This window comes from Trichoderma breve, chromosome 1, assembly GCF_028502605.1.
Source record: "Trichoderma breve strain T069 chromosome 1, whole genome shotgun sequence".
NCBI lineage: Eukaryota > Fungi > Ascomycota > Sordariomycetes > Hypocreales > Hypocreaceae > Trichoderma > Trichoderma breve.
In genome coordinates, this window is record NC_079232.1 from 6,752,207 (window position 1) to 6,773,062 (window position 20,856).

General features: G+C 48.7%; 5 protein-coding genes across 5 annotated transcripts; 4 read left to right on the top strand and 1 right to left on the bottom strand.

Moving 5' to 3' along the window:
• Positions 1-1,208: 1,208 nt before the first annotated feature.
• Positions 1,209-5,470, bottom strand: T069G_01970 (chromatin remodelling complex rsc7/Swp82 subunit domain-containing protein; the record flags this gene model as incomplete). Its single annotated transcript, XM_056169180.1, has 7 exons — positions 1,209-2,848; positions 2,911-3,365; positions 3,419-3,673; positions 3,734-3,845; positions 3,899-3,937; positions 4,010-4,912; positions 4,975-5,470. 7 exons carry the CDS (start codon positions 5,468-5,470, stop codon positions 1,209-1,211), a joined length of 3,900 nt encoding a protein of 1,299 aa, XP_056034496.1.
• A 387-nt stretch (positions 5,471-5,857) lies between these two features.
• On the top strand, positions 5,858-9,668 carry T069G_01971 (type III restriction enzyme, res subunit domain-containing protein; the record flags this gene model as incomplete). Its single annotated transcript, XM_056169181.1, has 13 exons — positions 5,858-6,526; positions 6,579-7,141; positions 7,200-7,307; positions 7,369-7,487; positions 7,533-7,574; positions 7,634-7,664; positions 7,716-7,897; positions 7,947-8,326; positions 8,384-8,853; positions 8,915-9,100; positions 9,149-9,196; positions 9,249-9,351; positions 9,402-9,668. 13 exons carry the CDS (start codon positions 5,858-5,860, stop codon positions 9,666-9,668), a joined length of 3,168 nt encoding a protein of 1,055 aa, XP_056034497.1.
• A 2,498-nt stretch (positions 9,669-12,166) lies between these two features.
• On the top strand, positions 12,167-14,133 carry T069G_01972 (amino acid permease domain-containing protein; the record flags this gene model as incomplete). The annotated part of the gene is made up of 7 exons (XM_056169182.1): positions 12,167-12,516; positions 12,581-12,782; positions 12,847-12,888; positions 12,947-13,094; positions 13,150-13,255; positions 13,312-13,671; positions 13,728-14,133. The coding sequence occupies 7 exons, from the start codon at positions 12,167-12,169 to the stop codon at positions 14,131-14,133; spliced, it is 1,614 nt and encodes a 537-aa protein (XP_056034498.1).
• Positions 14,134-14,794: 661 nt separating this feature from the next.
• Positions 14,795-15,991, top strand: T069G_01973 (major intrinsic protein domain-containing protein; the record flags this gene model as incomplete). The annotated part of the gene is made up of 4 exons (XM_056169183.1): positions 14,795-15,025; positions 15,120-15,342; positions 15,487-15,574; positions 15,667-15,991. The coding sequence occupies 4 exons, from the start codon at positions 14,795-14,797 to the stop codon at positions 15,989-15,991; spliced, it is 867 nt and encodes a 288-aa protein (XP_056034499.1).
• Positions 15,992-17,590: 1,599 nt separating this feature from the next.
• On the top strand, positions 17,591-18,238 carry T069G_01974 (fungal hydrophobin domain-containing protein; the record flags this gene model as incomplete). The annotated part of the gene is made up of 3 exons (XM_056169184.1): positions 17,591-17,999; positions 18,068-18,153; positions 18,209-18,238. The coding sequence occupies 3 exons, from the start codon at positions 17,591-17,593 to the stop codon at positions 18,236-18,238; spliced, it is 525 nt and encodes a 174-aa protein (XP_056034500.1).
• Between the last annotated feature and the right edge of the window lie 2,618 nt (positions 18,239-20,856).

Below are 20,856 nucleotides of genomic sequence, written 5' to 3' on the forward strand. Positions count from 1 at the left end.
AATCTTTTTTTGTACTCACGTCAAGAGAGGATTCAGACGACTGACCCAATCTGCGATGCTGTGGCTCTTCCGGCAAAATTGAGAATGGTTAGGCCAAGTCGTCGTCAGATGCGGGTTGAAGAACTCGACGCTGTTTGTCTGCAATCACGCCCAAAATCCCCCGGTTGTAATGCACCTCTTTGTGCTCCGGACTCGCTCCGGGCGTGGAGACAAGTAAAAGATACGAGCCACTCCACTCATTGTAGTTGGCTATACAGGTAGAGATACCTTTGAGACAGAATTGTATGGCGGGGTAATGGAGATTGCATGAGATTTCCAGACCAGGCAAGAAGAGATAGAATATCCGAGGCAGTAGCATCTCAAGAAGTCGTTTAGAAGAAAATCAAGGTAGAACCGTTCTGTGACATACAGCAATCCATACAGACAGAGATTACCTTGTCTAAACGAAGGGGGTTTGTGGACAGTGTTAGTATATAATTCTCACACTATACTAACTTAGTCGTAGTCGAGATGCCTTCCAAGCCATTGGATTCTTTGCTCAAACAGCTTTCCTTACAATCAAGATTGCCTTGCCGAGCACAGGCTCTTTCAACCCAAGACTTTTCATTAATAGCATCTATTCGACCTAGAAGCGCCACAGTTTCCTCAGCCACGGCGCATCCTAGCAAATCGTCTCTCCTGAGCCGTCTCTTCCTCCAAGAGGAGCATCCAACCAGCCAGTTTTCCTCCAGCGAAGATCTCTCGTCGTCAACGCTCTACGCCTACATAAGCAGTCCCGGACTATTTTCTGCATCCAAAGCTCCCAAGATAGAAGCTTTAGCTGATCAACTCAACTGCTTCTGGCCTGCGTTGGTCGATAGATGAATGGGAATAAGCGGTGGAAATCCTAGTGTGCACTTCTCTACAGAGCCAAGCTTTGCATTCTAGATTCCTCATCCCTCCCCACAGGCGATAGTTTGAGCTTAGGGTCCGGAAATTCGTACGAAAGCGGTCCAAACCTACGTCCTAAATCTACTGAAGCGGATTGCGATTCCTAGGCCCCAATTCAGGTCAATAAAAAGAGCAGGTCAATTCATCTTAAATGTTTCTGGAGCCGGTCAAGATATATTTATCATAGCTGGTACATCAATCGGGCAGTCTTCATGCGCCGTCAACGAGAAATGCATACCGTATTAGATGCCCAAGCATGTTTTCCATAGAAACACACCTCAGAAGTTGTATGTTTGCCCGAGATGAGCAAGAGCATTGTCCATAATGTTTGCAATCTCATCATCTGGGATGTTTTCTATTCCACCATATGCAGTGACTTTCGCATCCAAGTGCCGCTCAGAGGCAAGGTTCGCGGCTTGCGCTACCGATCTTCCAGCCACGATCCCAAATCGTTTCTGTATTCGATAATTCTGCAAAAGACTGCTTTCTATTTGTTTCATTATCTTGTCTTTCAATTGTTTCCGGGCATCGGCTACCCAGTAGTCGTCATGGACGGGTCTGCCACCCTCAATCACCAGGTGCCCGAATTGACGAAACACGCTTCGTGCCTTCACAACAAATACGTTGTGGAGGATGCTCCCATGATGCAAGACATTCTGGGCCATGAGATAACTCACTTCATCCGCAGACTTAACCCGAATGCCTCGTGGCCAGAAACCTGTCGAAATAAGCTTCATATCATTATCTGCTGCTAATGTATGCATGTAGTCCATCTCCAGCATATAAAGATCATCTCCTTGATTTGGCCAAAGAAATGTTTGACAACGATACTTCCTACTTCCCATAAGCCTTCCACTCGGGTAGATTTTCTTCTCTCCCTCTGCATCCCAGTGGCTTTCGGATGTTTCAATTGGAACACCCGGTGTCATGGGAGAGGGGGGTCCAGAAGGCGATAAATTGGGCTCTGCCGCAGCAGAGGTACCGGTAGGGGTCTCAATCTGGCCCTTGGTCAACGTTGGTGTCACATATGCATCTGTTCCTTCTGGCAGTTGTAGCTTTGCCATCTGTTCTGAGTTTTCATCTGCTAGAACCTCGAGAGGAGTAACATTTCGTCCAACGGATGGCTCATCAAGTGGCGTGATGTCTTGTTCTGAGGTTTCGACTATCGTCTTCAATGTACTTGGTGCAGATTCCGTTGACTCAGGATCAAGGTCTTTCTTAGCAAAAGCCTGATAATGATCCAAATGAGCAGCACAGAGAGAATCGAAACTTGCATCTGTTATGTTTACACAATTGGGAAAAGAGCAATATATGGGAAAGAACTGGGACGTGGTGGAAGAAACTGTATCAGCGGCCGACGGATCGACAGGTGACAACGTGTGGTTGGAAGGGTCTTCATCATTTTGAAATGAGAGTTTCCGCTTCTCCTGGCCTTCTTGAGCCTTTTGGTCGGCTTTTTGTGGCAAGCTCTCGTTCTGACGAATATCTGAAAGATCTTTCTGGTACACAAGGATACCTATTTTCTGTGGTGATACCTGAATACTGCGTATAGACTTTGGAAGAAGGCCATGACTGTGGTATTTGCTGGTATGGATCTTCAATGCTTGGGGAGAGACAAAAGGCGGAAATTTGCAATCGGCAGCAGTGCATCGAAGTCGTCGTATGTGCGTCATCTCGTGCTGAAGACAATGTTTCTCAGACTCGAAACCTAATGTAGCTCGAGGACAAGACTTGAGCCGACAGGTAAACGCCGAGGTACGAAACTGACTCTTAAACAGCTCCAGTTCCTCAGCAGTGACTCCTGGATAATCGTGTTGATCAAGTAATGATCTGACAGTATCTTGATACACTGTAAGCATGGCTGATATCCCGTCCAAAGGAGCTAAATTCTTCGATGATCGGCATGTTCCATCGAGATCTGGGGCATGCATCAGCAAGTTATTATTTAGCGGGGCATGCGCATCAATTGACAATACTCACTTGTTTCTGGGAAAAGCTCCGCTTCAAGTCGCTTGAGGGATCTTCCTTTCAAGGCTGCTTCAACATGCTTATAAAGAGTTGGGTGCTGTCGCAGGAATGACGTTCGGTCATTCAATCCATTCGGCGGACTCTTAGCATCTTCACTGATCGCGGGGTAACTCGTTTCGTTGAGTGTATCCGCCAATTTGCAGGCAAGGACGAGTAGCCGGGAAGTGTTGTCTAGGTCTTCTCTAGCGAACTTGACACTGGACAGCAAGTATTCAGTCCAGTATTCAGTGGCGTAGACATGAAATCCATGGAGACCCTTGATAACCCGGAGGTATCTGGCCTGCTCTGGGTAAACCTTGCTAAAAATCCGTAGTCCAGACAGAAGACAGGAAACAGTAGCTACCCCATGTTCTTGAAACGACTCTTCTTGAGTGATAGTCAAGCTGCTCGAAGGAGTTTGTAAAAACCTATAGTGCTGTTAAAAGTCTCGAATGTTGACGAGAAGGTTTGCGTTGCTCACTCTTTGACGGAGACGTGAATAAATGTCAAAGTTGTATCGCCTCTTTCTTCAATCAGAGGGCCGCATATATCTAGTATATACTCAGGAACAAGGTTCGTGACCTCAGGATCCCCAGAACTAAATGTAATTGCAGACAACAGCTCGAGCCTCTTCAGTGGCCGTTTCGCAAATGCGATCCAGCTGAGAATACTTTTAACGCGATTTTCCGATCGGATATCCAAGTGGGTGAGTATTTGGAGGAGAATTTTACGGTAGCTGAGAGAAGTATTAGAAGTCGAACATCTGTTGGGTAAACAGCTTAACTGTAAAACTTACAAATCGCTAAGCTTTTCCGGCAACTGATTGACAGAGGTCATGATTTCATCCCCGCTATAGAAGATGTTCGTCGAGAGATAATCCAGGACCAGTCTGGCGTAAAGAAACATTCCTATCAGGTAGTCAGGAATCTTGGCCATAGAAGGGCTGTCTGAGTGAGCTTACCATCTGCCTTTTTTGCAATCCCGCGCTCGATATTGTCGACTTCTCCAGGAGATATATGGAGTTGGTGGAATTTCTGTTCCAGCGATTGCAGTCTTTGAGATGCATACTGACGTATCGCCTCCTCTAAGCAGCCTTTTTCATCGCTTAGAGAGATTGTCTGCTTTTTGCGTAAACAGTTTGATAGAATTGAAGAGGTACGACTTGAGATGAGAACTTTGCAGGTCGTATTTCCTGGCGATGATCGGTCTGACGCAACCTGATTCATCAAGCTTACTATTCGTGCTTGCTTTTCCAGTTCGCATTCGTCTAAGCCGTCTAGAATGATCCACACGTATTCCGCCTTGGATGGTTCGTTGGATATGCTTTTAAATAGGAGTTGTAAAAGACGTTCAAGGGCGGGTACTGTCGGGGATTTTTTCCCTAGAACAAATTCTTCATAGACATGAGCGACCAAATCGCCATCTTTCCGAAGTAGTTGCATGAGTAAAGACTTCAATATCTGCTCGTAAGTTGTAGACGATGTGTATAAATACGTGCAAAAATGATGGATGACAAACATATTGGATGCTTGCATAAAGTTGACGAGCTGTGTCGATATCACACTCTTTCCAGACCCCGGCGTGCCTTGTAGCCAGAGGACCGATGTGTCAGGCTTGCTCTGAAGCCAGGAGCTGATTTTGGGATTTTTCAGCACCCATGAACAAGTGCCCGGATGTTTTCGCCCTTCGGCTGATATTGATTCGAAGATTGCCAATTGATCCGATTCATCCATGTTTAACCATGAGATGATAGATTGGTATTGCTTAGCAGCCTCTTCCCCATCAAGATTGGACACCTGCTCGAGACTCTGCTCTCTCCAGCGGCGGATATCTTGACGCATTTCTTTTGATTCGGCAATGTTGCGCGCATTTGCTTCTCGGTCAATTAACGCCTCGTGTCGCTTCATATCTTCAAGAATATTGTCAAATCGTCTCTGGAATCGGCCCCAAGTGGTGAGGAAAAGCAACTTCCACCCTGAATGATATCGGTTAATGGTCAGAAAGGCGTGAGTGTATGCAAATGGTGAGCATACTTACCACTTCGCCGCACAAACTTGTAGGCATGTTTGTGGAACTGCAGAATGTCCGCATAAAAGACAGCCAAAGTTTGCTGAAAATCTGGATCGCGAATGAAAGCATTTCCCAAGAGCTCAAATCTTCCCAGTGATTCTGCAAGTTGTGAGTAGCCCTTGATAATTTGCTCGAATGCGTCGACATATTCCGAGGCGACGCGGAGAATTAGAGCAACTGGCGCCCATATCCATGGTAGATACGGGGTGCCATTACATAGAACATCTATCACTTTAGAATAGTGCTCTATTCCCCTAAAAAGAGGCATAAGCCGGCGCATGTTGCGAAGTGACCCCCGCGCTGCGAGCTGCCACTCAATCTCAAGAGCCGCATCTCGTACTTGTGCAAGAGTCGAAACACGAAAGTCGCGCGAATCTGCAGGAGTAATTGTGCGATCGAGATCTTCAAACGCTGCCTTTATTGTTTGCCTCGCGGGAGCGGATATGGGAGGGGGCAGAGGCATTCCGAGAAACTCTTGCTATCTCATTTCGCATCGATCCAGGGTTGAAGACAGTGAATGGTGCGAAAGAAAAAGTCAACACGCCGTAATAGAAGAAGATGGCTAAAACAAGTTTGTGTAACAGCCATTGGGCAGCCATGCAGGCAGGCAGACAGCCTCGTAGACAGCCTCGTCGGCCGCCTTACCGAGCAGTGCACCCTTTGCACCCTTCACAAGACCGCACAGCCACCGCCAGTAAACAATACTCTGGATCTAGATCTGCGTCAACCATCCATCAAGTTTGAGATATTATACGAGTTTCATTCAAGTGCCGAGTCCTTACCTATTTTACAATACCGCTCGCGCGTCGCAGCAGCAATTTGATAAGGCAACTCTCCTGAGGCATATTGGATGGAGCCTGGTGATGATCCCTACCGCCACGAAGCTAAGAGGCAGCGATTGGACAAATCTCCAAGCTCTCGTACCAGTTCATTCATTGGAAGAACCGAAGAGCCTGATAATCTGAGTCCAGCGGCACAAGAGCATGTCCCTCCACTGTTCACAGGCCAACTGCCCGTCTCTACAGGAATACTGCCCGCATGGCCGTCCACATGGCTGCCAGCTCAGTATCCCATCAGCCTCAATTTTGGATACCAACCCATTTTCCCAATAGCTGCCAACTTTCACGCACAACATAATCACATGATAAACCAATCCTATGGGATGGTCGGCCCCAATGGAGTTGCTTCGTATGATATGCAGTTTGCTGCCAATGGATATCCATGCGGGCCCCCAAATTCCGTCTTTTGGGCTAATCCACTATCACAAGTCCCTATCGACTCTCTTGTGCCGTCGAACACCTATCAGCTCAACGGTCAATTGCTCCATGCTGAGTCTCTAGCGTTGATTCAGCCAGCTGGCGAACTACATCCCACAAGCTCGTACCAGGCCTCCCTCATCTCGGAGCAGTCTTCGGTGTCGCCTTCATCAGCCACTTGTATAGACATTACGGTAGAGTCTGATGAGGTTGAAGAACCGCAGTCCAACACAAACCAAGAGACTTTAGTTTGTTTTGGCATGGTGAGTAGGTTCGAATGGTCGCGTACAAGGACTCCGAACTGACCCTTTGCAGATCTCGGGTGTTTCTGGGAGATGCGAAAACCGAGCTTCGGAAAAAACTCCACCAGTGTATGAAGTCCAAATAAATTCGTCCGCAAGTTTCAGCGCAATAGACGATCCACGTATGAAAGGAATAATTCTATCGGACCATGGACAGATGATCCAGGGCCTTCTCGATGAGCCGACCATAAATCTCCATGCCTCTTGCACTCCGCATAGTGAGCCTTCAGCGCGAAAAATTTCCAAGGGTTCTGCACAGCTATCTTGCGTGTTAGACATTACTGTATACGGCCCCTGGGAGCTATTTGAACAAATCGGTATATGGTTTCAAGAGTATGGGGTGTATCTCCAGGATCCCCGAGTGTGTCATAGAGACGTCAAATACTGCAACCCTCACCGATTGTCATCAGAGGCCTTTGAGTCGTGTCTCTTGCTTTCTCAAGTTGTCTCTCATACAGGCATATCATCTTGCCTTCAGGACATCACAGAAGGACCAGAGTTGCTAGACATGTTGAGCAGCAACGTCGACCTAGAGGAGACTCCACAACCAAAGGCAATACGCGCAATCCTTCAAAGGTAGGTGACCGCTGCTATTGGAATTACTCTGTCCTTTGTATAAACTGACAATCTCCAGTCACCAGAAGAAAGCATTGACATTCCTACTTCGCCGTGAGAAAGGTTGGGCTTTCGATGATCATCAGTCAGATATTTGGGAAAAGGCAGACACGAACCAGGGACGATTGTGAGTGCTTATTCTGGTTTTGATGGTAGTAAACTAACGGTCGATGTAGTTTTGTCAACAGAGTTTCAAATACTCACCAGTCTGAAGAACCTCCGCAGTTTTATGGGGGCATCATCGCCGACCCAATGGGTCTCGGAAAGACCTTGACTATGATCTCTTTAGCAGCAACAGACTTAGACAGTGATATGAACAACGGCGTTCACATGGATATTGATGATGAGCAAGACAATGCTGTCCCGACTACTCTCGTAATTGTACCTCCGCCACGTAGGTTCTATGGATGTTGATATCGCCACTGAGCGATGCCATATGCTGACTTTTAGTAGTTCTTGGCACCTGGGAAGAACAACTGGCAGAGTAGGATCGTTGATTCACTGTTGTTTGTATATACGGCTAATATTTGAGCAGGCACGTTGTAGAGGGCAGCATAGTATGGCGTTGCCACCATGGCAAAAACAGATTTGTTGACAAGAGCGAGCTTGATGGTGTAAACGTCGTTTTGACCACTTATCACACTGTTTCCGCCGAGTGGAAGACCGGGTATTCCATTCTCTTTTCAGTTCGCTGGAGAAGAATTGTTTTGGACGAAGGTGAGCTGGTATAAAACATGATTCAGATTCCTGTGACTAATGTGAACAGCACATTATATCCGAAATGGGAACTCGAGGATGGCTCATTCAATATGCGCGCTTGACTCTGTCGCCCGGTGGGCTGTCACTGGTACACCGATCCAGAACCGTCTGGCTGATCTTGCGACTCTCCTCAGATTCATCAGAGCTCATCCTTATACTGATCCAAGGGCGTTTGATACTGATATATCTCGCTTCTGGAAATCTGGAAAGGACGAGGAAGCCGTAAGGCGATTGAAACACCTTTCAACGTGTCTTCTGCTTCGCAGGCCCAAAGCCACGATTAATCTTCCCCAACGAAGAGATGTGCGATGCCCTGTTGACTTTAGCCGCGAGGAAAGAACACTATATGACGAGATACGTGAGCAAGCGGTTAGTAAAATCGAGGAGGTACTCCAAAATAGCTCGGAGGCGTCGCGGGCGGGCGGCTATGTCAACGTTCTTCAGCGGATTGAATCACTGCGACTTGTCTGTGACTTGGGCCTCTATTATCACTCAAGGCACCAAAATCTCCAGAACCTGATGGCTGAAGCTAGTGACTGGGCCAGTGTTGCGCAGGAGACGTTCAATGTTCAACGAGGAATGGGTCCAATGGTCTGCGCGCAATGCTCATCAACTCTGGAACTGACCGAGACGCTCTTTGATGATTCGGCCTCAGCACACACAAGTCCAGAATTTTCCCGTTGTTTGAAATATGTTTGTGGAGATTGCATACACAAATTGGGCCGGGCTAATCACATAGCCCTCTGCCGCCACAAGCCTTCATGTCCAACAGCGCCAGTGTCCATAAGCACAAGCGTCTTTGAAGATGTCTCCAGTCTTATTTCACCACAAATAAAGAATCTCTCCACTGGGATTCCATCCAAGGTGAAAGCTCTGATTACTGATATCAAGTCACTCCCTCCAGACACTAAATGGTACAGTAATTCTCCAATGTCTGTAATTAGTTGGCAGGGCGCTAACATAGAGGCATCATAGCGTTGTATTTTCGACGTGGAGGTTAACTCTTGACGTTATCGAAGCTGGCCTGGATCAAGCGTCGATTCCCAGTATCCGCTTCGACGGCAAGGTGCCTCAAAAGGATCGGCAATCCGTCATAGAGAGGTTCAAGACAGATCCAAATCTCCGTGTCATGTTACTCACCCTCTCGTGTGGTGCAGTGGGGTAGGTGGTTCCTTGGTCGAGTTCTTTTGCATGACTGACATTTCCCAGCCTTACGCTCACGGTAGCATCGCGAGCATATCTCATGGAGCCACACTGGTTAGTTTTTACAACAAAACAAGAGTTGGTTACCATACTCATCTACTCACAGGAATCCAACTCTCGAAGAGCAAGCTCTGGCTCGAATTCACCGAATCGGCCAGATGCAGGAAGTGACGACCGTGCGCTTTTATATGCGGGATTCCTTCGAAGAGGTTAGTTCAATGCACGAAAATTGATAATCATATACTTATGCCTATGTCAGCAAGTCATAGAACTGCAAGAGTCAAAGAAGAATCTTGCTGGGGTCCTGCTCTCTCCTCATGATGGAGGGCGCATGGACGACAGTTTGGGGACGCTGCAGGTAAGTGATCTTTATGTCACATTGGTAAGGAATGTCGCGTCTGATGCGTCTGTAGCGGTTGCGTGTATTGCTTTAGTCACAAACATATGGGGCGCGCTGATCAAAATTGTCAATATGTTGCTGCCAAGGACACATCGTGAGCTTGAGCTCATCGCTCAGATCAAGTGAATGAAGATTGGGACGGGATTCAGTGTATCAGGCTAAATTGATCATATTTTGCAGGTATTGTTGGGATTGAAAGCTTGCATTCGAATGGGGGAGTTGGCTAGCAAAAGCGCGTATCATAAAGGGAAAAAAGAAGAAAAAAGATAGACAGAAAGGAAATTTTCTATAGAATGAGACATTTTTGCGTCCAATGGAATATTTCAAGGCGATTGATATGGCGGGCTGGGAGAAACATAGGGAAGATTGTGATGATGACCGCCTGTCATTGGCGGTGGGGAGACACTAAGCATCTTGTTTGTTTCTCAACTCAAATATGAATAAAAGAGAAGCATTTGGTAGAGGCCAAGGAAGCGCAAATAGTACATCAACGACAAGACCGCCGGCTGCTGACGGCCGATCTTACGGGAGGCATCATTAATACTGAAAGAGACAGATGGTAGCTGGTATTCTCTCTTCCTCTTGTGACAATCTTCGACAGATTGCCGGGTAGACCATGGTCTTCATGTCATCAGAGCCACGCTCTCCCCACTTTGTCGGCGAGCTTTGAGGAGCTTCAGATGCCGCAGATGCCGCTATCCGACCGTTGTCAGGACAGCTATATCGATAGCGGCGACAAGAGATGAACCGGTGGATATGGATTTCTGTGGTAATTGGCGGTATCAAGCCGGCAGCCGGGCGGCTCGTAAACCGGAGGTCGGATCGGGGGGAGACGATGGAGAATTCGGAGAGTGGAGTATGGCGCTATCGCGGAGCCAAAAGCAGAAAATGGGTGCGCAGGTATTGTCTAGAGGAATGAATCAGCCAGCTTCTATGCATTTAGTGGGAAATGTTTGATGGATGGGGCACCGGATTTGCCTCTAGAAATTACATCATTGAGCCGAGCGGAGAGATGATGTAAATCCTGGGATCTTGAAATTGGAAGTTGAAATTTGGTGAAGGTGCTGAGAAGATTTACAGAAGCTGGCAGTGGGGCTGATAGAGCCGATAACAGCTGTGGCGCTGTAGTTGTGGCGCCTCCTTTGGGGACCTGTACCTGAATCTGCACCTGTAAGGCGCTAGAAAACTTTGTAGATGCTACTGGACATGATTTTCTTCCAGAACAATGGCGCGTGACCTAATCAATCAAGATTGATTGCCATGAAGGAAAGAACAAGAGAAGCGAGGTCGCGATACACTGATAGCAATATTATTCTCATCTATATGCACACAATATTAATTGCTCAAGCTCATCAACTCTAGACTTGGCATCCAATACTCTGTGCACTCACTTCAACACCACACAACCACACAACTCGCTTGGCATTGTTCTCTATCAGCTGTCAGTCCAGAACCAAACACCGATGCGATGGTGCAATCAACACTCTCAATGAGCACCGACTCCTTCGCCTGCAGATTTGCTTGGCGCCACAGCCAGCTAGTGGGCGCACAGATGACCGTGGCAACAAAAGCTGTTCAATCTGTCAGCTTTTGGTCCATCACTGACGAGCGGCTCCATGACTCGGAAGCCAACGCCGAGAAAGCGCCTTCTTGGTACACGATTAGCGCGGTGAGGCCTGGGAGACGTTGCGAAGTTGACATGGACTGACTGGAGAATCTAGACGCATCGACTCGCCGTCCCCACCGAGAGGCAGCGACAGTGACAGCGACAATTTGCAGCAGCGGAGCAGATTTGCCTCGGCCCCATTAGCCCAGTCGACGCCTTTCGAATACATACGCTGGGCTGTAAGCGTCGAGGCGCGTCTTGTTGGACACTGTCTGTCCGGGGTGCAGCAGAGAAGCTTCAGCTAACAGCAGATCACCTGCGGCAGTTGCACACCTACACCTCGACTAAATTAACGCTGCATTGGGATCCTCGCCCGCGCTCTCGAATTTTCCAGGGCTGCCAATGCGATGCCTGCCCTGTCAAGCCTTATCCGGGCATCGTCATCACTAAAGAGCTTCTCGCCACGCCTCATTGGAGGCTCTACCTCGCCCAGTCCCCCCAGTGGGGAATTCTCTCGAGCACGCAATCGCCTAGTACAGCGGCCAAGTCCGCTCACGGAAGGCTCTCACACAGCCATCACCAGATTTTTCTCAGTTTTGGATGGGTTTGCATTAGATAATGGCATGGTTCTTTTCTTCTCGAAGACGCTAATGGATGCAAGAGGTATGAACCTACTCGTACTTCATCTGCATCATCGCCGCGTCGTTGATCCTTTGCTTTCCACTTTCTCTTGTTCACAGCATTTCCTCTGTTGTGTTGCCTTACACTGAAAGTAGCTGGAACTAGCCAGCGAAAACTGAGTGGAAGGCTAGCGGGCTATTTCCAGGGCTGTTGATTTCGATATAGCGGATAGCGACGCCACATCCGTTGCCAAGCCGCCGGCATTGGACTCATTCTGGAAGCCCGTCACATTCACGCCAAGCGTCACAAGTCACGCAGCAAAGTCTTGCCCTCATCTTGTTTACAGCCTTTTTTCTTTCCTACAACGAGTTGAATCATCACTATCAAGCAAATCACAATGGGTTATCGCCAGGACTACCTCGGCGACGAGCAAACGCCTTACGATGGCAAGAAGGAGCACGACCACACGCAAGATGTGCCAAACGACGATCTTGAGGGGTCAACACACATTCTCCAGGACCGTCTCCGCCGCTCTCTGTCTGCACGCCAGGTTCAGATGATTGCCATTGGAGGCACCATTGGAACGGGTCTCTTTCTCGGCACGGGCAAGTCGCTGGCTACTGGTGGTCCAGCTTCGATCCTCATCTGCTACGCCATCGTCGGTTTTATCGTCTTTGTGACCATGCTCAGCTTGGGAGAGATGGCCGCCTTTCTACCAGTGGCAGGAAGCTTTTGCACATTTGCGGGGTAAGCACTCTTCACCTTCTGGACTCGATGTGTTCGTATTTACTGACAGGGGAACCCGTGTTAGTCGCTTTGTTGATGACGCCTTTGGCTTTGCCCTGACATGGAACTACTGGTTCAATGACGCTGTTTCGACTGCATCTGATCTAGTCGCGCTGCAATTGATTCTGCAATACTGGACCGACAACTTCCCCGGATGGGCACTCAGTCTGATATTCTGGTTCGTCTTGATTGTCGTCAACATTGCTACCGTGCGTGCATACGGTGAGGTAAGCAAACATAAAAGCCCCAGGCGACCTTTTCCAAAATCAGTTGTAGTTGACCAAAATACAGCTTGAATATTGGCTCAGTTTGCTCAAAGTCATTACCATCGTTGTGAGTAGCAGTTTCGGCGTTTGTGAACCAATCGCAGATTCAACTGACTCTCGTTTAGGTCTTCATTGTCATGGGTATCGTTGTCAACTGCGGTGGCAACGCTGAGGGTCGTTACATTGGTGCCGAATACTGGCATATCCCTGGAGCCCCATTCGTCGGCGGTATCGGCGGGTTTGCCTCAGTTTTCGTCACGGCCTCTTTTGCGTGTAAGTAGCTGAAACGCCATGCTCGGATTTGCTTCTTTGGCTGACAGCGAGATAGACGGTGGTACGGAGTCGATTGCCATCACGGCTGGTGAGACCAAGAACCCCACAAAGACGATGCCCAAGGTGGTGAAGAATGTCTTTTGGCGAATTCTGCTCTTTTAGTATGTTCTGTCAGCTTGCTGCAACCATGCACCATGGTGGTACTAACATGTCCCAGTATCCTCTCCGTCCTCCTCATTGGTCTCAATGTCCCCTACGACTACCCCAACCTCAACTCCAAGGAAACACGCACCTCACCCTTTACCATTGTCTTCCAGATGACTGGAGCCAAGGCTGCAGGCAGTGTCATCAACGCCGTCATTCTGACCAGTGTCTTGTCTGCCGGAAACCACGCGCTGTTTGCCGGAACGAGGCTGCTGTACACTTTGGCCATGGAAGGCCATGCTCCCAAATTCTTCGGCAAGCTGAACAGGAACCAGGTGCCCTGGGTGGCTGTTCTGGCAACCGGCTTCGTTTCGGGACTCTGCTTCGGCTCCAGCTTCATCGGTGCTGGCCAGCTTTGGTCGTGGCTGCAAAAGTATGTGACATCGTCGAACCCGCTCGATATTGTATCGCTAACCAAGTCGTTTGTAGCCTTGTCGGTGTCTCTAATCAGCTCAGCTGGATCGCCATCGGCATCACCTCTCTCCGCTTCCGCGCCGCCCTCGCTCGCCAAGGCAAGACGCATCTGCTTCCCTTTAAGAACTGGACTTACCCGTACGGTCCCTGGATTGCCGTTCTGCTGAACTCATTCCTTGTCCTGATCCAGGGCTGGAGCTGCTTCAGCCCATCATTTGATGGCGTCAGCTTTGTCAGTTTCTACATCGAACTGCCCATCATGCTGGTCATGTATCTCGGCTGGAAGATCATCAAGCGAACCAAGTTTGTGCGCCTGGACGAAATGGACCTCGTGACGGACGTGCACACGGCTGAAGAGCAAGTAGAGGAAGAGAAGGGATGGAAAGGAAAGGCAAAGAGTGTTATTGGGTGGTTATTCTAAGCATTAGCGTGTCCGTTTTGGGTGTTTCTTTTTCTTTCTTTTTTTTTGCTACACGATGACGATGATTCCCTGGAGTTGGCAGCCAGCAGGATTTGTACAAAGCCGTTGGACATGGACTACTCGGATATACTTAATGGTGAACATTTGACACAACTTACCAAGGAATGCTATTACGGGATCGTCGTGCTTATGAGTTGACATGCTTTTGTTTGTCAACGGTGACAAAGGGTCTTAACTGGGCTGAACAGCCAATGGAAGGTAAGCATTCGCTCCTTAGCGCCAAAGTGTCATGATTATGCAGCGAGTTATTTGCATTTTTAATCAGCAACGAGGCTATACCCAAAGCACTTGAGGCGGACAAAGTTAAATAGCCTACTAACATGAGCCGGGCACAGCATCTCCATTTGGAATCCTTGTCCACATGCTGGTAGCTGCTGAAATCCCACGTATGAGGGTTTCCGGGTGGAGCTTCGGAGCTTTGCGTCGCCTTTGACTAGCAATCGGTGTCCGCCCGCGAGCTGGGAGCTGCTACTACTAGCCGCTATTAGCTGACAGCTGGACATATATCTGACGGGTATTCTATTCTTTTTCTCACCTGTACTGGAGAAGAGAGGCATAACGGCTATTCACTCGCTCAGCTTAAGTACACATTCAATCCGCCATGGAGTCGTTGCAGGAGAAGACGCACCCAGCCGGCGACGAGTCGCCCCCAGCTGCTCGGATCTCCACGGCTTCGGACCAGAGACCTGCGACGTCGAAAATGGATCTTGCCGCGTTCGATGGATCATTCGCTCCGGGTGTGCGGCCCGGCGCCGTGCGGTTGACTCCGTGGTATCGCAGAAGAGACTATTTCGTGGGCCAATGGGTTGATATATCTGTGTGGAAGTCTGCTGTACGTTGTTTTTTTGATGGTTCTGGGCTTCAATTGGGAGTTCAATGGCTGAGACTCGGTTTGCTGACGGAACTTGTTTGGTGGGGGATTCTAGGTTGTCGAGTTCGTTGCGACTACGTGCCTCGTCTTTCTCTCGGGCCAGATTACTGCTACCCTGGAAAGCTACCAGACGCCGCAAGTTGGCGGATATATCGGCATTTCCAACATCATTCTGATAGCGACGTTTATTTACGCGACGGCTCCTGCTTCGGGAGGACATCTGAATCCAATGATTACGTTTTCGGCAGTTTTGACTGGTCTCTGTTCCGTGCCTCGAGGTATGTTTCTCTTTAGATGCATGGTGTCGACGTGCCGAATGATTCAGCTGCCTGATACTACCTTGACTGAGTTCAAATATGCCACGTACATTATGCACGCATACCTGGTTGGTCAACTCTTTTCTAACACACTGCCCTCCTTAGGCATTCTTTACATGTGTGCTCAAACTCTAGGAGGTGCCCTCGCAGGTGGAATTCTCTTGGGTGTCTGGGGTCCTAAAAGAGCCACGAGGTATGTGTACCCAGCATATAGTAATCTCGTCACCTTGTGTTCGGGAATCACGTAATCCAGAGATGCTAATACAAGCTTATTGTCACCACCAGCTTGCAAGGTGGCGGTTGTTGGTACGACCCATCCCAGGCAAACCCCGGTCAAATCTACCTCAACGAAGTCTTCGCGTCATTTGTCCTACTATTTCTGTCCTTTGGTGTCGGTCTCGATCCTCGACAAGCAGCTCTGTTCGGCCCCCGAATGGGTCCTCTCCTGGTTGGCGCATCATTGGGTCTAGTTTCTTTTGCCACGAGCGGAATCATTCCTGGCTATGCTGGAGCGCAGATGAACCCGTCGAGATGCCTGGCCTTTGGAATCGCAAGGCAAGATATGACATGTGAGTGTGCCATCGAAACCTTCCCGGTGGTGCCGAACTAGACCTTGGGCTTCAAAAGACATTTTTTCTTCAAGTTCAAGTTAGCTAACAGGATGTTTGCTACTTTTAGACCAGTGGGTTTATTGGTTTGGGCCGGCTGTAGGGTGCCTTATGATGGGTGTTTTCTACAATCTGATCCCGCCGCATCATGTGGAATTGTCGAAGGAAAAGAGCAAAGAGAGCCGGATGAACTCTATGGCTGGGAATACCGAGGTACCTGAAGTTTAAGATGGAAATCGGAAAGCAAAGAGGGGTTGGGAGAGACGCTGAATCCAATAAACAGGCTCTTGGGATAGCATTGATTGCTGAGGCAACTGAAAAAGGAAAGAAATGGGCTGATGGCTTGATGGCAAAGGAGATGAAGCAAGCGAGGCAGCCAATCGAGAGAGATGGCCTAGCTCACCGGTCGACTGATTCCTTATTAGTGTTTGGGAGGCTGCATGAGACGAGCCAGGATAGACGGCTTGAGGGGGGTCATTTGAACAGGGGCGATTGGATGCTGAAAGACATCCCAGCCACGCTGGCATTGCGGTTTTTGACGGTGTTTTTGGAGTCTTTGTTGGTGGGTTGGAATGAATCATTTGCATTTCTATACGGCGTGTTTGAAGCGGAATAAAGCGCCCGCTTGAGGTTTGAACAATGAAGCTTGGAGGTTTGGGCAGCATGCGTCAGAACGCCTATACCACAACATTTAGAGATAATATTTCTTTTCTTGGCAAACTTCTCCATCTTTGTCCTACGGGTTACCTCCGCCACCTACGAGTTGAACAACAGTCGACCAACAAGAAAAGCCATTGCATGGCCATTCCATTGGATGTTGCGTGTCTCTCCGCAAAGGGTATCCATTGCGAACGAAAAGCGTTCAGAGTCCCATCAACGGCATGGCCCAGACATGAAACTTTCGGAGATGCAATAATTCAACTGCGACGTTTCGGAGCAACAGTCTGCCAGAAGCAAATGAGGCACCAGGCAAGCGTGGAGATTGCATCGGAACAACGATCGGGAGCATAATGGACGAGGTGGGTGTGTTTTTTCTGGATCGAATGTGATTATCGGGATTTTTAAATTAATGTGGCGAGGGCCTAGATGCCGCAAACAACCAGGGTCTGTCGAGGCGATCACGATGTACCGACTAGGACTCTGCTATCGCCAGCCAAATCGAGTTCATGCATGGCGGACGCAGGGAGGAGACTCAGCTGCCAGCGCTTGACCATATCCTAATCTAGCCACCGGTGTACGCTTGTGTAGCGTCGGTTTTGAGACATGCGACACAAACATCCAGGATAGGACCTACAGGTAGCACGGGCTGATGCCCAGACGAAAAGGTGCCTTGTTTTGCGTGCATTTAAGTACGACGGTAAGCCGGCATCGTGTGCGACTCTCTTCTCCTGCTCTGTACTCGCTTTTGATATGAGCTTACTCTCTCGGTGAGAAATTGACGGGCCATCTTTGTGTTGCTCGAGAAGATAACCTGTTGAAGTATAAGTATGAGTGATGGAATCCTCCCTTTGAGCATCAATCCCCATTGTCTCATCCCACAACTTGTCTCCCTTTGTTTCACATCCCTTTCATCTGAACGGCTGCTTACCAAATTTTTGACAATGAAGCTCCTTACCATCACAGCGCTCTTCGTCGCCGGCGCCCTTGCCGTGCCCGCGAGCTCCTACCCGCCTCCGCCTCCTCCTGACTACGGCGACGGAGGTGACAACGGAGGCTACTCTCCTGTTCCCAGCAGCAGCGGAGACGGCTACGGCTACGTGCCCCCTACTCCTACCCCCCCTCTTCCCCCTCCTCCCCCCAGCTACGACGATGGAGGCGATTATGAACCTCCCACCGACGGGGATGGCGATTCTTCTGACGGTGGGGATGATGGCGATGATAGCGACGATAGTGGCGATGATAGCGACGGAGAACGCAGTGGTTCCAACATTTGCCCTAATGTTCTTTATGGTGTTGCTCAGTGCTGCGATACAGTTGTGGCAGGCCTTCTTGGTCTAGGCTGTGACAATCGTAAGTCCTTGTTGTCATCATGAATGCAGCACCCTCGGTTGTTCGTCACTGACTCGCTTCCACTACAGCCCACCAGGAACCTCACAGCATGCAAGATCTTAAAAGCATTTGCAAGGAAGAAGGCCAAAAGGGTGCATGTTGCACTGTCAAATTGGTAAGCATTGCTTTACTACTGATGGGCATTTTAGCTGACTCGTAATTGCATCTAGCTCGGCCTGGCCGTTCTCTGCGAAGGTTGAATGTAGCACGGCAATTATGTTTATTGCTGAAGAGAAACTTCTTTTAGCATCTTTGTGTTGCCTATGGGAAAACATGACTGAAAAAAAAGAGCAAAGGGGACATCAAACTAAATTCACAGTCATTCGTCATAAAAGCTGCTTAATGGTACATTTTACCCTTCGACGCTGGAAATCATGGAGCGGGCTGCTGTGCGCTGCGTGATTCCTATTTTTATCTAATTATACTTTGTACTTGGGCCATAATAAAATTATTCCGTACACGAAATCTGATGAAAGTCTCTTCCTTTTGTCGATTTGATGCTCTTTTCTCTTTAGCTGTTTGTCTTTTCATGCTGGTATTTTGGCACCTTTACCCTACAACAGAGCTTCAAAAGTTAGCGCCGTCAAGGTCGGCAAGTTGTTGTGCGAAATTACAGATTCGCTGAGGGCGCTATGGGATCAACAGAGCCCGACGATAATCATCCTTGGGAATCTTTGGTCAAGCATTAAAAGAAAGCTTAGGGACGCTTAGGGACGCTTAGGGATTCGTTTCTGGGCGATCCGCGATGGTGCTGTAGCGAGCTGGCCTGGGCTGTTCTGCTAAAGCACGCTGCGTTGCTGATTCCATCGACGGCAATTTACCTGTACAAGGACATGGTCAACATGCATCAGAACTCGACAGCTTTCTTCTTCTTCTTCTTCGCTCTCTTTTTTTCGTCCCGTTTCCGATCCGTTGATTTTTCCGTGTTTGGCACTTAATTCCACTTTCAAGGATTCCAAAGCCTCTGACACAGCGCTGATGTATTCTACAGGACTCCCCCCCGTTTCTCGCATTCCGACCACGGCGGCGAAATCTCGAAGACGTTTGAATTCGACTGACTCCGAACCAAGATTGACAACGAATTTTCTCGATAGCTGGCAAATGGTCTCAGAGTGAATTGAGCCCAAGCTAAACCAGGCAGAGAAAACGAAGCCGGTCGGAGCTTTAAGCATACTACAACAAGTCTGTTGCCTATGCGATCGAGTCTTTAGCAGCGCAGATTGAAACTGTTGAATAGGCTGACCGGAAGAAATTCAAACTCCCCTCTTTGGTTTCCCAATGAAGGATGCAGAGCTATCGATTGTCGGTGGTCGGACGTCTTTGTTGGAGAGGTAGGGATTGAACACCATCGCGGTGCAAATTTGTGCGAAGAAGGAGGTGGCAGAGTGGCGTCTTTCGCTAGCAACAAAGAGCATCGTTGGGGAAATGCTTGTCCACTGCTTCGCTTGCTTTGTGGTATTCGACTGCGATTGCGGTCTTGTGGAAGAAAACAAGCTGGTTGAACGTCCCTCGGTGGGAATTACGTCTTGGTATTTGAGGGACGAGTTTGTAGTCAGTTAATGAGCTCTGAAATCCTACAAACATTATTATCTTGTAGAGGCCGAGATGAAGGTAGAATCTCCTATCAGATAATTTCGGTCCCCATCATAGAGCGGATAGACCTTGCAACACCTTTTCCTGCATCCAAATCCCTTGGTTCACCCCAAAGCACAAGAGTGGCCTTTCTTGTATCGTGAACGTAGCTCTCCCGGCATGTCAAACTTGTTCATAGTGTGTGCTATAGCATTCGCAATACGTTATATAGCTCTATTTTGGATTCTAACGCAGGTTTTACGACAAGGTCAGGGAATGATACGCATTTTTCTCTGTTTTGCGTTGCTGCTGTCAAACAAGGGAGTCTACTTGGTTGCTATGCAATACGCTGCCAGATGTATCTCGCGTAGAATCGACATCATGATTTCCTCGTCGGAAGATTTCTTCCGATAATGTTTACGCAACAATACTGGATGTATCCTGTTAAAAGAAGATGACACTCCAAATTAATCAGACTACAACTCAACTGATCCTCTTCGAAGGGGCAAATACAAAGAACTTGTCAAACAATCAAACTACAAACAAGAAGCTGGCAAAGCCATCCCAACTACAGGCATCTGAAGCAGCCAACTACACCATGTTGCATACCAAGGGCGGCACTCTGCTCTGCTATATCAGACTGTCGATAGCTTCAATACTCTCCAGTACATCAGAGAGCCCAGGCTACCCACTCAAAGAGCGCTTTCCACTGTACTCTGCAAAGGAGGAAAGGAGGAGCACCGAAACTGCCCACAAACTCAAACATCCTGAGGCAACAATGCTTCTTGCCGAGCTATTAAGAGAGGGCAACATCGAAATAGTCCAAGATCGTCACGCAGATGCCCACCTTCCCTCGCTCTCATGACTTGAACGCGTCATCTCGGATAGTTCTCGACCAATCTCAGGCAGTGCCAGGCACACATTGACCGTCTAGACACGCCACTTCGCCTATAGACTATCTGTGCCTGAGGAAAGCACTCGCTTCTCGACCCCATCTTTATCATCTGCGAGTTGCTATTGGCTCAGGCTCAAGCTCATGCAGACCGCCACCTGGAAGCACCTGCAGACCTGAAAACTGCTCGGAAAGTTCCCCCTTGGGTGTCTGAGAATCGAGGAAGGCAGGCAGAACGATTCATCTATATAACTCCCGCCCCCCCCTCCATCCCTCTTCAACTTGAATCTTCTTCTGTTCATCTTTCTTTTTTCTCGCCTGACCGGAAGTGGTACCGGAAGTGGAGGAGGACGG